Source organism: Hydra vulgaris, chromosome 10 (genome assembly GCF_038396675.1).
Source record: "Hydra vulgaris chromosome 10, alternate assembly HydraT2T_AEP".
NCBI classification, from domain to species: Eukaryota; Metazoa; Cnidaria; class Hydrozoa; order Anthoathecata; family Hydridae; genus Hydra; species Hydra vulgaris.
In genome coordinates this window covers 31,545,670-31,558,158 of record NC_088929.1, presented here as the reverse complement: position 1 = coordinate 31,558,158, position 12,489 = coordinate 31,545,670, and the positions used below count along the sequence as shown (strand labels likewise).

At 28.5% G+C, this 12,489-nt stretch overlaps 1 protein-coding gene across 1 annotated transcript; it reads left to right on the top strand.

Moving 5' to 3' along the window:
• The first annotated feature begins 9,518 nt into the window (after positions 1-9,518).
• LOC136086276 (uncharacterized) lies at positions 9,519-11,424 on the top strand. Its single transcript, XM_065808568.1, has 3 exons — positions 9,519-9,537; positions 10,275-10,546; positions 10,621-11,424. Exons 1-3 carry the CDS (start codon positions 9,519-9,521, stop codon positions 11,422-11,424), a joined length of 1,095 nt encoding a protein of 364 aa, XP_065664640.1.
• Positions 11,425-12,489: the final 1,065 nt, after the last annotated feature.

Below are 12,489 nucleotides of genomic sequence, written 5' to 3'. Positions count from 1 at the left end.
TCTTCATCAGTCTTCATTCTGTATCTTTTACTAGAATGATGTTTTTTTACTAAAATAAATGATTCCTATACTTTTTGAAATCTTTTTTTCTAGCTTTTTGAGCCTCTTCTTTTTTGTTCTTTAACAAGAGCTTTCTCTGCGTCTTCTTTAGCTTGCCATTTTTTGATTAGTGTTTTGTATGAAATATAAACAAAATACTCAAAACATTTTATCCATGCATGAAGTGTGAATAATCCATATTGCAACTCATCCGATGAATAGAAAAGTTTTACAACTTTATCAGGGCTGTTCATAGATTTTGGGAAACATCCACATTTAATTTAAAGTGGAACAAGGCAAATTAAAAACAATAATTCTTCTTTTTTCAAGTTTTTTGAGACTATAAACAGATAATTTCTATTTGTATATGGTTTGGCCAGTAGAGCCATAAAAACCTTCTTTGTAAGAAAGTAATACCAGGTAACACTTTTCTATCATACATAAAACATCATTTTAATCTTGATAAAGTCTTTGTGCTATATGGTCAAATAAACTGTGCAGTAGTATGCTTGTATATATTTAGTTAAAATCATTCTGTTAGGGTAGTACAAAATTTTTGATGATTTTAAGTGTTATATGCAGGAATTGCATCCTTGGTCATATTTGAATCTAGCATTAACAAAACCGCTACATTTCCAGAAAGCATTAAAGACTTTATATTCTTTTCTAAACATACTTTATTGTTTTAGCCTTTTTTGTTTTGCTAAATCATGTGACGAAGTTCTGTGCGTTTAGAGATATTCTAGCGTAGTTTAAAATGGGCTTAAATGTTCATAAGTGCACTTATGAACATTTAAGCCCATTTTAAACTACGCTAGAATATCTCTAAACGCACAGAACTTCGTCACATGATTTAGCAAAACAAAAAAGGCTAAAACAATAAAGTATGTTTAGAAAAGAATATAAAGTCTTTAATGCTTTCTGGAAATGTAGCGGTTTTGTTAATGCTAGATTCAAATATGACCAAGGATGCAATTCCTGCATATAACACTTAAAATCATCAAAAATTTTGTTTAAGCAATAACAATCAACATGTTGATTGTTATTGCTTCTGATCAAAGTAAAACTCAAAGAATGTTAGCAAATGTTTGTATAAGTTTGCAGTACCTTGAATAAAAATCTTACTATCTTTTAAATAGCAAAACATTTCATCTAAAAAACAAAACTAAAAATATTATTGTTTCTTCCGTACACAGTTTGCACATTTGCAAAAAAAAAATTAACATTTAAACTTTTGATTTTGTTTTCTACGTTTTTTTTTAATTTTAGTTTTGAACCTCGCAAAACTAAAATTAAACAAAATCGTAAAAAAAATTTGAATTGTGTTTCATGTAGAAACTTGACCAAATTCAGTAACATTATGTTACTATGTTACTAACATACTTAGGAAATGCGGGATCTTATGCAATGCAAATGCTATTTCTAATAAAAAGTTTCATCTCTTATCTAATTTTTTGTTTGTTTTAAAAGATTGTTTTGATCACTAGTTCGACCATGTTTAGAATATTGTGGACCTGTATATAACCCTTATCTACTTAAAGACAAACGACAAGTTGAAAATATACTTGGACGAGCATATAAGTTAGTTCATGGATTTCAAAGTCTTACATACCACCAAAGACAATTAAAGATTAATATGACAACCATAAGATACAGACTAATCCGGGGAGATTTAATAAACGTCTATAAATGGCTAAACAGCTGCTACAACTGTCAAACAATCTTTCCAAAAAACTATTATGAATTATATTACAAGAGGACATTCATTAAAACTAGAAAAACCTTTTTGTTGTCTGGCTTCTCGTCAAAACTTTTTCATCTTACGAGTAGTCAACAAATGGAACTTCCTCCCAGATGACGTGATAAATTCGTCATTCTCAAGCAATTTTAAAAACAAAGTAGACAATTATCTAAAAGAAGAAATAATAGTTTATGATTAAAGATTAACACATGCATAATATATTTGTATGACAGATTATCAGGCATTTATGCCTATTCAAATCCAATTTTAAACCAATAATGAGAATAATAATAAATTAAATGTTTATTGTTTCAGCAAGAATGCGTTAAACCTTATTCAAACTTATCTTGGCAACAATACACTCTAAGAAAAAATCCGTTATATACAACGAACTGCATCTGTCGCTATTGCACCAACGGGTTTTCCGTTATGTTAACGGATTAAAATTTTAACGGATTGAAGTTCGTCGATATAAATCCGTTGAAATTACGGATTTATTCCGTTCGTGTAACAAACAATTCGTTAAAATAAAGGAATTATTACGCTGGGCGGCTTTTGCTGTTTTGGTAAAATAAAGAATTTACTACGTCATTGAATTGAATAGTTTATTATTCTCTTCATTAGAATCAGAAAGGAATTAAGCTAGATAAAATTGAGATTTCATTACAAAATAGTCCTTATTTTTAGTATATAGATTATTTTATTATGATATTCAACATCTGATACAAGCAGTACTACTTATACTAACTAACTTGATCGGGAGAGATGTTTTAGCAAGCTTTAAAAACGTTTTAACTTTTTAATTGAAAACTAATTAAATATTTATAATAATATAATTCAATATAGAAACTTTCTATTACAACAAAAATTAAAAAATTTAAAATTATAAAAAGTTTCTTAATATATATTTTAATAATACAGTTATTATTTTCAAGGTCAAAAAACATTTATATAAAAAACACAGACATGTATACAATTGTTACTATTCTAGATTTCAATTTTTAATACTGTTGTAAATTCATGTGTGTGCACATTTCAATTCCAGCAACCTGTTGTCGGTTATTTAAAGATAAACAAACCTTAAAATACAATAAAGAAAATATTGAATATAAATGATATACCATAACACAAATTGGTAAATTTTTACTAATAACCCTGAAAGAAACATTTGTTGCTAACTTTTTATTTCTAAATTGCAAATAAAAATTATGTAATTTTATTAGTTCTACATTTCAATGTATTAAACTAAATTTTATTTAATAATAATAAACACGTTAAAAGTATTAATATTAGAATTTAAACTTGATACCTCATGCCTGAATACCACATGTCTAGTAGTAAGTAGCAAGTTCTATACAAATATAAACAAGCAATATATAAACTTATTTGTAACTAACATAAAAAAATTGCAATAAAAAAAAAAAGTTTTTCAACTAATTTAAACTTACTGTGTGATAGAGCATGACACGTATCTAAAATAGCAAATTATAAAAGCATATACAAACTTAAATATACAAATTATAACAATCCATATATAATCTTTGCTGTAAGTAGCCTAAATAAACACCCATAGAAAAAAAAGCAAGTAAACATTTTACAACTGATCAAATTTACAGTGTGATATTGCATGTCACGTGCCTAAAATTATAAAAGCATATAAACAAATTATATCTAAACTTAGCTGCAACTAGTTTAAACAAATATACCCATTAAAATAAATGCAAGTAAATATTTAAATTTGATACCTCGTGCCTGAATGAACCATGTCTAAAGTAGCAAGTTTAATACAAATATAAACAAGCAATATATAAACTTAGTTGCAACTGACATAAAAAAATTGCAAGTAAAAAAAAATAAAAATAGATTTACAACTAATTTAAACTTACCGTGTGATACAGCATGACCTGTGACTAAAATAGCAAATTATAAAAGCATATACAAACTTAAATATATAAATTATAACAACCCATATATGAGCCCATGAGATGCATGGTGGTATAAGTCACTTTTTTCAATATTTTGAGTTATTTCCATTAATTGCTAGCATTTTGTTTATTCTATTACATGGCAAAGTGGTATATCTCTAATGATATTGATAATGATGCTGGAACTGTTTTTTGTTATGCTCCTCACTAATTAGTTGTTTTTGTTCACAGCCATAGTGATATTAGTCAGACTTTTCAAAACTAGATATGAGTGACTTATACCACTATGCATCTCAGGGGCTCATATAAACTTTGCTGTAACTAGCCTAAATAAATACTCAAAAAAAAAGTACAAGTAAACATTTTAAAACTGATGAAACTTACAGTGTGATATTGCATGTCGCATGCTTAAAATAGTCAATCATAAAAGCATATAAACAAATTATATGTAAACTTAGCTGCAACTAGTTTAAATAATTATACCTCATGCCTGAATGAACCATGTATAAAGTAGCAAGTTCTATACAAATATAAACAAACAATATATGAACTTAGTTGCAACTAATATAAAAAAATTGCAAGTAAAAAAAAATAATAGTTTTACAACTAATTTAAACTTACAGTGTGATATAGCATAACACATGTCTAAAATAGCAAATCATAAAAACATATACAAACTTAAATATAAAAATTAAAACAATCCCTTTATAAACTTTGCTATAACTAGCCTAAATAAACACCCATAAAAAAAATGCAAGTAAACATTTTACAACTGATGAAACTTACAGTGTAATTTTGCATACCACATGTCTAAAATTGCAAATTATAAAATCATATAAACTAGCTCTATGTAAACATAGCTGCAACTAACCTAAATAATGATACCCATCATTGATGGGTCTTTTGATGGCATCAAAAGAAATGTTAACATTTTAAATTTTATAACTGATTTAAATTTATACCGTAAATTACTACATGTCACGTTTAAAATAGAGAATTACACAAGGATATATACAAGTCATGTAGTCTTAATTATAGAAATAATTGTTCAACTAACCCTTTAGTTTATCATATAAAAAAATTAAAAATATATTCAATGCTTAATATAGAAAATTTAAACAAGTTTAACAACCTTCGAAATTACAAATAACAGAGTGTAATTTAAACTGCATTTATCCATTTGCTTTCTCTACTAAAATTTAGTAAAAAAAGAAAATGGATAAACACAATTAAAATTGTGCTTTTTTAAAATAGCTTCACATTTAGTCGAAATGTGAAGCTATTTAAAAAATGGCAAATTAAACTTACTGCAACAAACCTTTATCTACAATTTAAATATGGTTTAAGAAGATCGCCTTTTAAAAATTTATCATTTATAAATAAAGAACTTGACAAATATAAATCAAACAAACAAGACTTAAAAAAATAATCTACAGAGAATGCACTTCATAATTTCTTATAGAAACCCTTTTTAACAAAAACTTCAGTTGTCTTTCAACGGATTTGAATATTCAATCCGTTGAATTAACGAAATTTCGAAGAATCCGTTAATAGTTTATTTTACTCCGTTAATTTTGTGATTTTTGGTTACGAATTACTTCGTTAATTTAACGGAAAAAAGTAATCCGTTGCTTTTTCTAACGGATTGTTTTTAGAGTGTATAGAGAGCAAAAGTAAATGATTAATACTGTTTTTCTTGGTCCGTTAATGTTTAATTTTTTCATAAAACATTTCATTTTTTATGTAACATTTCATATTGCAGGATATGCTGATGATAACACTTCACCACTTTAGTGCAAAAAAAAACTTAGTTGTGAGTGATCTTCAAAATACTTTACATCATTTTTCTTTACGGTTTAAATATAACAATATGAAGGCCAACTCGGAAAAATACAATAATTTTTATAGAAAAACAAGTGCTTATAGAGTTAGTGATATGGAAGTATCCATATCATTAACTCTATAATCTTGGGATTGTGTTTGATAATAAACTTACTTTTACTAAGTATGTAAACATTTTATGCAAAACAGAGTTTTCAAAAAGTTGCGTATTCGTTGTTATAGTAAAGGTTTTATGAAAAAATGAAAGCGAGTTTTTTAATTTTGCTGTGTGCTTTATGTATATTAATTATGGTAATCCCGTATGTTTTCAAATTTAAATTGAATTTCGTTTCAAATCTGAGTTACTCAACGCAATATAAAAAATCATCGATAAATGAGACCGTTTATCAACACAAATTTAAATCGCTATTAGAAATACACGAGCATATCCGACATCAAATTCATAGCTTGCAAGAAGAAGGCGATTGTGAGAACAAAAAAATTTTACTTTGTAGAAATGTTGAAAATTATTCTGGATTTGGTTCTAACGTGCACCGATACGGAGTATGCATACAAGTAGCGTATGGACTGGGAAGGATCTTCTTCATTCATCAAAATGAGTACAGCCACTTTGATGGCATATTTCAATGGGTTAAACCCGATCAAAATGCGGTTATTTGAAACAAAAAGTCCTTGCTGGCAAACTAAGCACTTGTAATGCACAAGACCCATCTTGTTATTTAAACAATGGCTATGATTTAAACAATACTCATCAAGTAATTGAATTAAACACTAGAGTTAGAAGAATACCATACCCGAGGCACATACCTGGGACTTTACCTGAAGAGTTGAGGAAAAATTTGATTCATCTGAAAATTGAAAATCCTTGGCTTTGGTTTACATCACAGTTTCTTTCTTACCTTTTAAGGCCAAGCTTAAAGTTCAACGAAAAATTATCTGCTTTAAAGGAACAGATTAACTTTACCTTACCAATAGTTGGCTTTCACATTCGACACGGTGATAAGCTAACTAAAGGCGAAGCTAATTACATCAATGAAAATGAATTTGTAAGGATAGCAAGAGCGTATTGTGATGAATACAACATCACTAAAAAACAAATTTATATTGCAACGGACGATTTAGGAGCAATAAACGTTACTTAAAAATATGCTCCAGACTTTCAAACAACAAGTTTACCGCACAGTTACTTATTGAATGGCTTAGGATCGTATTTTCATAATAATTTTCCGAAAGAAATAATAGAGAGTACATTAATTGATTTATATTTACTTACCAGCGCCAGTTACCTTGTATGCGGCATTTCCTCGAATATATGCAGATTAGATTACAAGCTAAAACAAGGGATGCCGCCATTTAAGCAAGATAATATATTTAAACAAGTGGACAAAGAAATGCAGTTTTTTCACAGGTGGTGGGGTCTCGGATTTCCGTCATCATTGTGGATTAGTACCAAGACAAATACAGATTCTGAATATAAAAGTTAAGATGGCAAGGTTTATAAAATTTTAAAATACGGAAAAGATTCGTTAACGGAATTTGAAGCAGCTTCAAATACAAATGTGTCTGATTTATTGTATTTAAAACGAATAACTCAATTATGTAGTGAAGAAAATGGATATATATATAAAAAAGATCTCTTAAAGTGGCCAGGAACACCAGTATATCATTTTTATCCCTCAGAGAGTTTTAATAACTAATAGTTCATTAAAGATTTCAACTTTTATGCATCGTGAAGTATTTGCCTTTACACTAAAGTTACATCGTGAGGTATTTGCCTTTACCTTTACACAAATTTATTACCTTTACACTTTTCACTTTACATCATACAACTCTACACTGTACAAAAAATTGCGTGTATTGGTTTTTTTGTTCTACAACATGTAAAAGCAAAATAAATTTGTACATTTTAGAAACATTATTTTTTAATAGTTATAAACAACTTAAAATTGAGTTTAATTTTTTTTAAATACCTATAATGTATTCGAGTCAGTTTTTTTCAGTTTTTTCTTTCTGTTGAACACTTCTAAACATTGCAGATAAGTTTTTTTCGGAGGCTTTTAAATCGCCACCGAGTACAAAAATTTTATGCTGATAAAATTGCATATAATCGTCGTAAAAGTTTTGCGTGTGTCTAAGAAAAGACAAAAAATTATATAGCAAAATTCTTTCAACAAGAATTATAACTGATAATAAAGTATTTAGGAAAATGGTAAAGCCCTGTTTTAAGGTTTTGAACCAATGAGTTCAACTTTTCTGAATAAATATATTATCTCATCAGACTTGGTTGTACATGTATTTAGTATTTATTATAGTGACACCGTATTACAATTAGTCATTAGGTCAATTCCTAAAATTGTAGTTTTATATCCATATGATCTAGTGGAGGAATCCGTATCTGTTACTCCCCTAATCAACTAAAAAATGGTATTGTTAAAGCTATTTATAAAAAAGATTAAAAGTAGACAAACGTAGTTACCGAACAATCAGTGTACTATCAGAAGTGTATATATGAGAATATAATTAACTTTTTTGAAAAAAAATAATCTAAATACAAATACATATTTTGTAAAGATCATAGCAAAATGTTTAACAACGTGAGAATCAGAATTGATTTACGTCAAATTTACTAACTCAGAAACTGACATCGGAATATATATCGATAACAACATACTATTTTCCTAACATACCTCCATACAAGTTAATAAAGTAATGCAAATGCTATTTCTAATAAAAAGATCCTTCTCTTCTCTGAATTTTTTTTGTTTTAAAAGACTATTTTCAGCACTTGTTCAACAATATTTAGAATATTGTGGATAAGTATATAACCTTTGTCTACTTAAAGACAAACGTCAATATACTCAGAAGAGCATCTAAATTTGTTTATGGATTACAAAGATTTACATCTCACCAAAGACTTTTAACAATACAGCGGAGAAAATAGAATTATCCTCACCTTTACTTTTCGTTCTAATTAAACAAAAATGGCAATGAAACAACTATTAAATCTACCCTATTATCTTCTACTACAATTAAAAAGTTTATAAATTGGTATGTTTAATTAATTACAAGTGGAAAAAAAAATTAAATGTATTCAATTTGTGGAGAAAATAGAGTTAGCCTCATTTACGTTATATACAAGAAAATACAGAAAATATTTTGTTTTACGCTCATTTAATATTTAGTATTGGTTCCTGATTCTTTAATAACTTCAAATATGCGACTTGACATACTAATCACAAGATTTTGGATAGTTTCTATAGATACTTCATTCCAAGCTTCTCTGATACGAGTTTTCAGCTCCAATGCGGATTCATATTGCTTACCATTTTCATAAACTTTTCTAGAAAGTATTCCTCATAGATTTTTAATAGGGTTAAGACCTGGACTGCATGCGGGCCATTCCATTACGTGAATATTTTTCTCTCTAAACCAAGCTTTTGTAAGCTTTGATTTATGGATAGCAGTATTGTCTTGTTAAAAAGTGAAACTTTCACTCATCATTCTTCGCCATGTTCAAGCAAACTAATTCTAACAAATCAATGTAGTCCTGTGAATTCATTTTTGTTGAAATCCATGCCAGTGGCTTTTCCAAACTGTGTTTGGATCTTCATGTAAGATTTGTCTCTCACGTTGAACATTTAAAGGTAACTATAAATCAACACGAATTTGAGATGTAGTCATATGCTGAGCAGCAGCACGACGCACAGTGGGCTAATTTTCAAAAAAGCTGGCCGAAAGTCAAAAATAAAAAATCACTATTGTGATTTTATTATTTTGAAACTACATAAACAAAGCTCTGTTGCATTTTATTGTATAAGAAAAAATTGTATAAATTTTAAAGTTACCTAAATCTACGCAGTTAAACATCTGTTATTAAAAACACTTAATAGGCATTTTAAAAACAAAAAAAAAAAGTGGTCAAATAAGTATCGTTTACAAAAAAGTTATTTATTGTTACTAAAAAACTAACTATGGACGATACTATTCAAGGTATTTATATAATATTTTAGTAAAAAGTTTTATATTATTTCTCTAAATTTTATGCGAAAAATGCGAACAAAAAAGTACAGAATAAAGTTTATTTATTTTCTTTAACCTATTTTTCAAGCATTGAAAAAGTAGTGAACCCGCGAGATTCCGCTTAATTATAATTTAGATGTTGTTCATAAAAGTGTATTCTAAAGATTGATTAAAAGAAAAGGCACCTATTTTTGCCTATTACTTCATTAACTTATATTGTGTAAAGCTAGTCGTGTTTTTTAGTAAACAAAATGGCGGTGTTTTGTTTTCAGTCAAATTCATATAGTCATATAAATCAGTCAAATTGTATATAGATATAGTTATTATGTTTCTTGAGAAACTGATTTTGTTAAGTGCAATAAAACTACAAAAAAATTAGTAGCACACATGAATGAGATTTTGACAAAGTTAGAGTGTAGGGGGGGGGGGGAGACAAACCCCCTCGGTTACGACGTCTTTTTTACCTCAGCTACGACGATTTTTGTATAGTTTTATTGAATTTTACAAAATCAGTTTCTCAAAAAACATAATAACTATATCTATTTACAATCATATGATTAACAGTATATTTTACCTTTCTCTTATATATCGAATTTATATAATATAAATTATTATCGATTACTTTTTACTTTATTTTTAATTAGTTTAGTAAAGTTATAATTTTTTTATGATTTTTTCAATTATTATATTTTCAATTAATATCTAAGGTTCACAAAAAGATCATTTGCAAATTCCTCGAATTGAAATTTTTGAAATTTTAAAAAACGAGTTATCTTTAGATCTAGATGACCAGCTTAATATTTTGCAATCACAGTTGTGTCTAAGAAGAAAAATTTGTTTCCAATTTTCAACAGATGATAAAAAGAAACTAAAAAATGTATTGACAAAATTAAAAATAAAATGGAAAAGTAGTAACCGAACAAAAATAATATTTTTGAAGACACATGACACTTGGTTAAAAGCCTCAACAAATATTTGTGTAAGTTATTTAATGCTTATCTCTATTAAAGTTTTAAACTTTTTTATATTTACTAAACATTTAAATAATTTCAGATTGTTCAAGCACGAAATAAAGAGAGAAAAAGCCATAGTGCAATGGGTCGACCACCTTTGAATTTTGATGAAGCTAGTGAACGAACGAAACGGCGAAAAACAGAGGAAATGCGTTCGACATTTAGTTCATCCGAGTTAGCATTTGCTTCTCAGATGAGTCTTCGGGCTTCAGGAGCATGCAATGCCGGAGTTACAGTTAAAGATTTACCTTCCACAATTCAACACCGAGTCGCAAACTATATAGAGAGCCTTAAATTGTCCCAAATTTCACAAACATCTGAACTATGTGCTGAAACAGCTCTTTCTATACTAATGGAAGCAAAGCTTTTTAAACATCAATATTGCATTATAAGAAGTGCTGCAATTGCGAATAGCTCTTCTTTTTTACCATCTTACGAAAAACTTAAAGAAGCCAAGAAAATGTGTTACCCTGAAGATATAACGATAACTGAAATAAGCGCCGAAGTAAAACTGCAATCTTTATTAAATCACACTTGTTTAAGAATTATAAAAACTCAACAAAATCTAATTGACTCCTTGAATGTAATTATTTTATCAAATTTTATTTTAATTCTTAAGTGGGGGTTTGATGGCAGTTCCGGTCATAGCGAATATAAACAGAGATTTGCCGATGGAAGAAACTCAGATGCAAATGTTTTTCTGACTTCACTTGTACCATTACAACTTTTGTGTACAAATTCAGTTTTAGGTCAAGATATTATTCTATGGGAAAATAGGACACCCTCATCTACTCGATTTTGTCGACCTATCAGACTTCAATTTCTTCACGAAAATGTCCATTGAAGATAATTCCACTATATTGAAGATAAAATTAAATCACTGGTTCCTCTCACCATTGTTCAACATGAAATAGAAATTAAAATACATTATAAATTGGTTATGACAATGATTGACGGAAAAGTTTGCAATGCAATAACATTGACGAAATCAACAATGCGGTGTTATTTGCGTTCTGCTACTTCGAGTCAATTCAATAATATCAATTTCGTTAAAGAAATAAAAGTTGACGAATCAAAATTGGAATACGGTTTATCAACGTTGCACGCATGGATTCGCTTTTTTGAATGTTTTTTGCATCTTGGGTATAAACTTGGAATAAAAAAATGGCAAGCACGTTCTGACATTGAAAAAAGTATAATATTACAACAAAAATTGTTAATCCAGAATGCTTTTAAGCTGCAGCTAGGGTTAATAGTTGATCGACCGAAACCAGGATGCGGTAATACAAATGACGGAAATACAGTTCGAAGATTTTTTAAAAACTCACAAGTGTCTGCTGATATTCTAGGAGTGGATTTAGAACTAATAAATCGCTTTCATGTAATTTTACAGGTATTAGTGGCTTTCCTATAGACGCAGACAAACTCGATAACTATTCTACCGAAACTACGCTACTTTTTGTTGAAAAGTATCCTTGGTACAACATGGCCTACAACAGTACACAAAGTACTTATTCATGGAGCCTTAATAACAAAAACAGCAATACTACCCATAGGACAATTATCTGAGGATGCACAGGAATCGAGAAACAAAGACTTAAAAAAATATCGCGAAGATTTCTCCAGGAAAAATTCCAGAAAAAATACAATGCATGACGTTTTTTGCAGACTTCTGGTTTCGTCAGATCCTGCAATATCTTCACTTTTAAAATCTCATGCAAAAGTTAGCAGATCTTTGTCTTCTCAAGCTTTACAAATGTTATTACCTCCGGAGATTAACGAAAACTCTGAAACTCATTCGTCTGTGATTGAGTTTATCAACAATATTTCAACAATAAATGATTCAGATGACAGTGGTGATTTATCTTAAAGTAATATAAATGAAACAATTATGATAAATGATGCAAAT

What these genes read in the sequence shown, in the direction of transcription:
- LOC136086276 (XM_065808568.1), top strand. An exon ending in AAGCCTCAACAAATATTTGT is followed by an intron (nt 10,547 to 10,620) that starts GTAAGTTATTTA and finishes AAATAATTTCAG; the next exon opens with ATTGTTCAAGCACGAAATAA.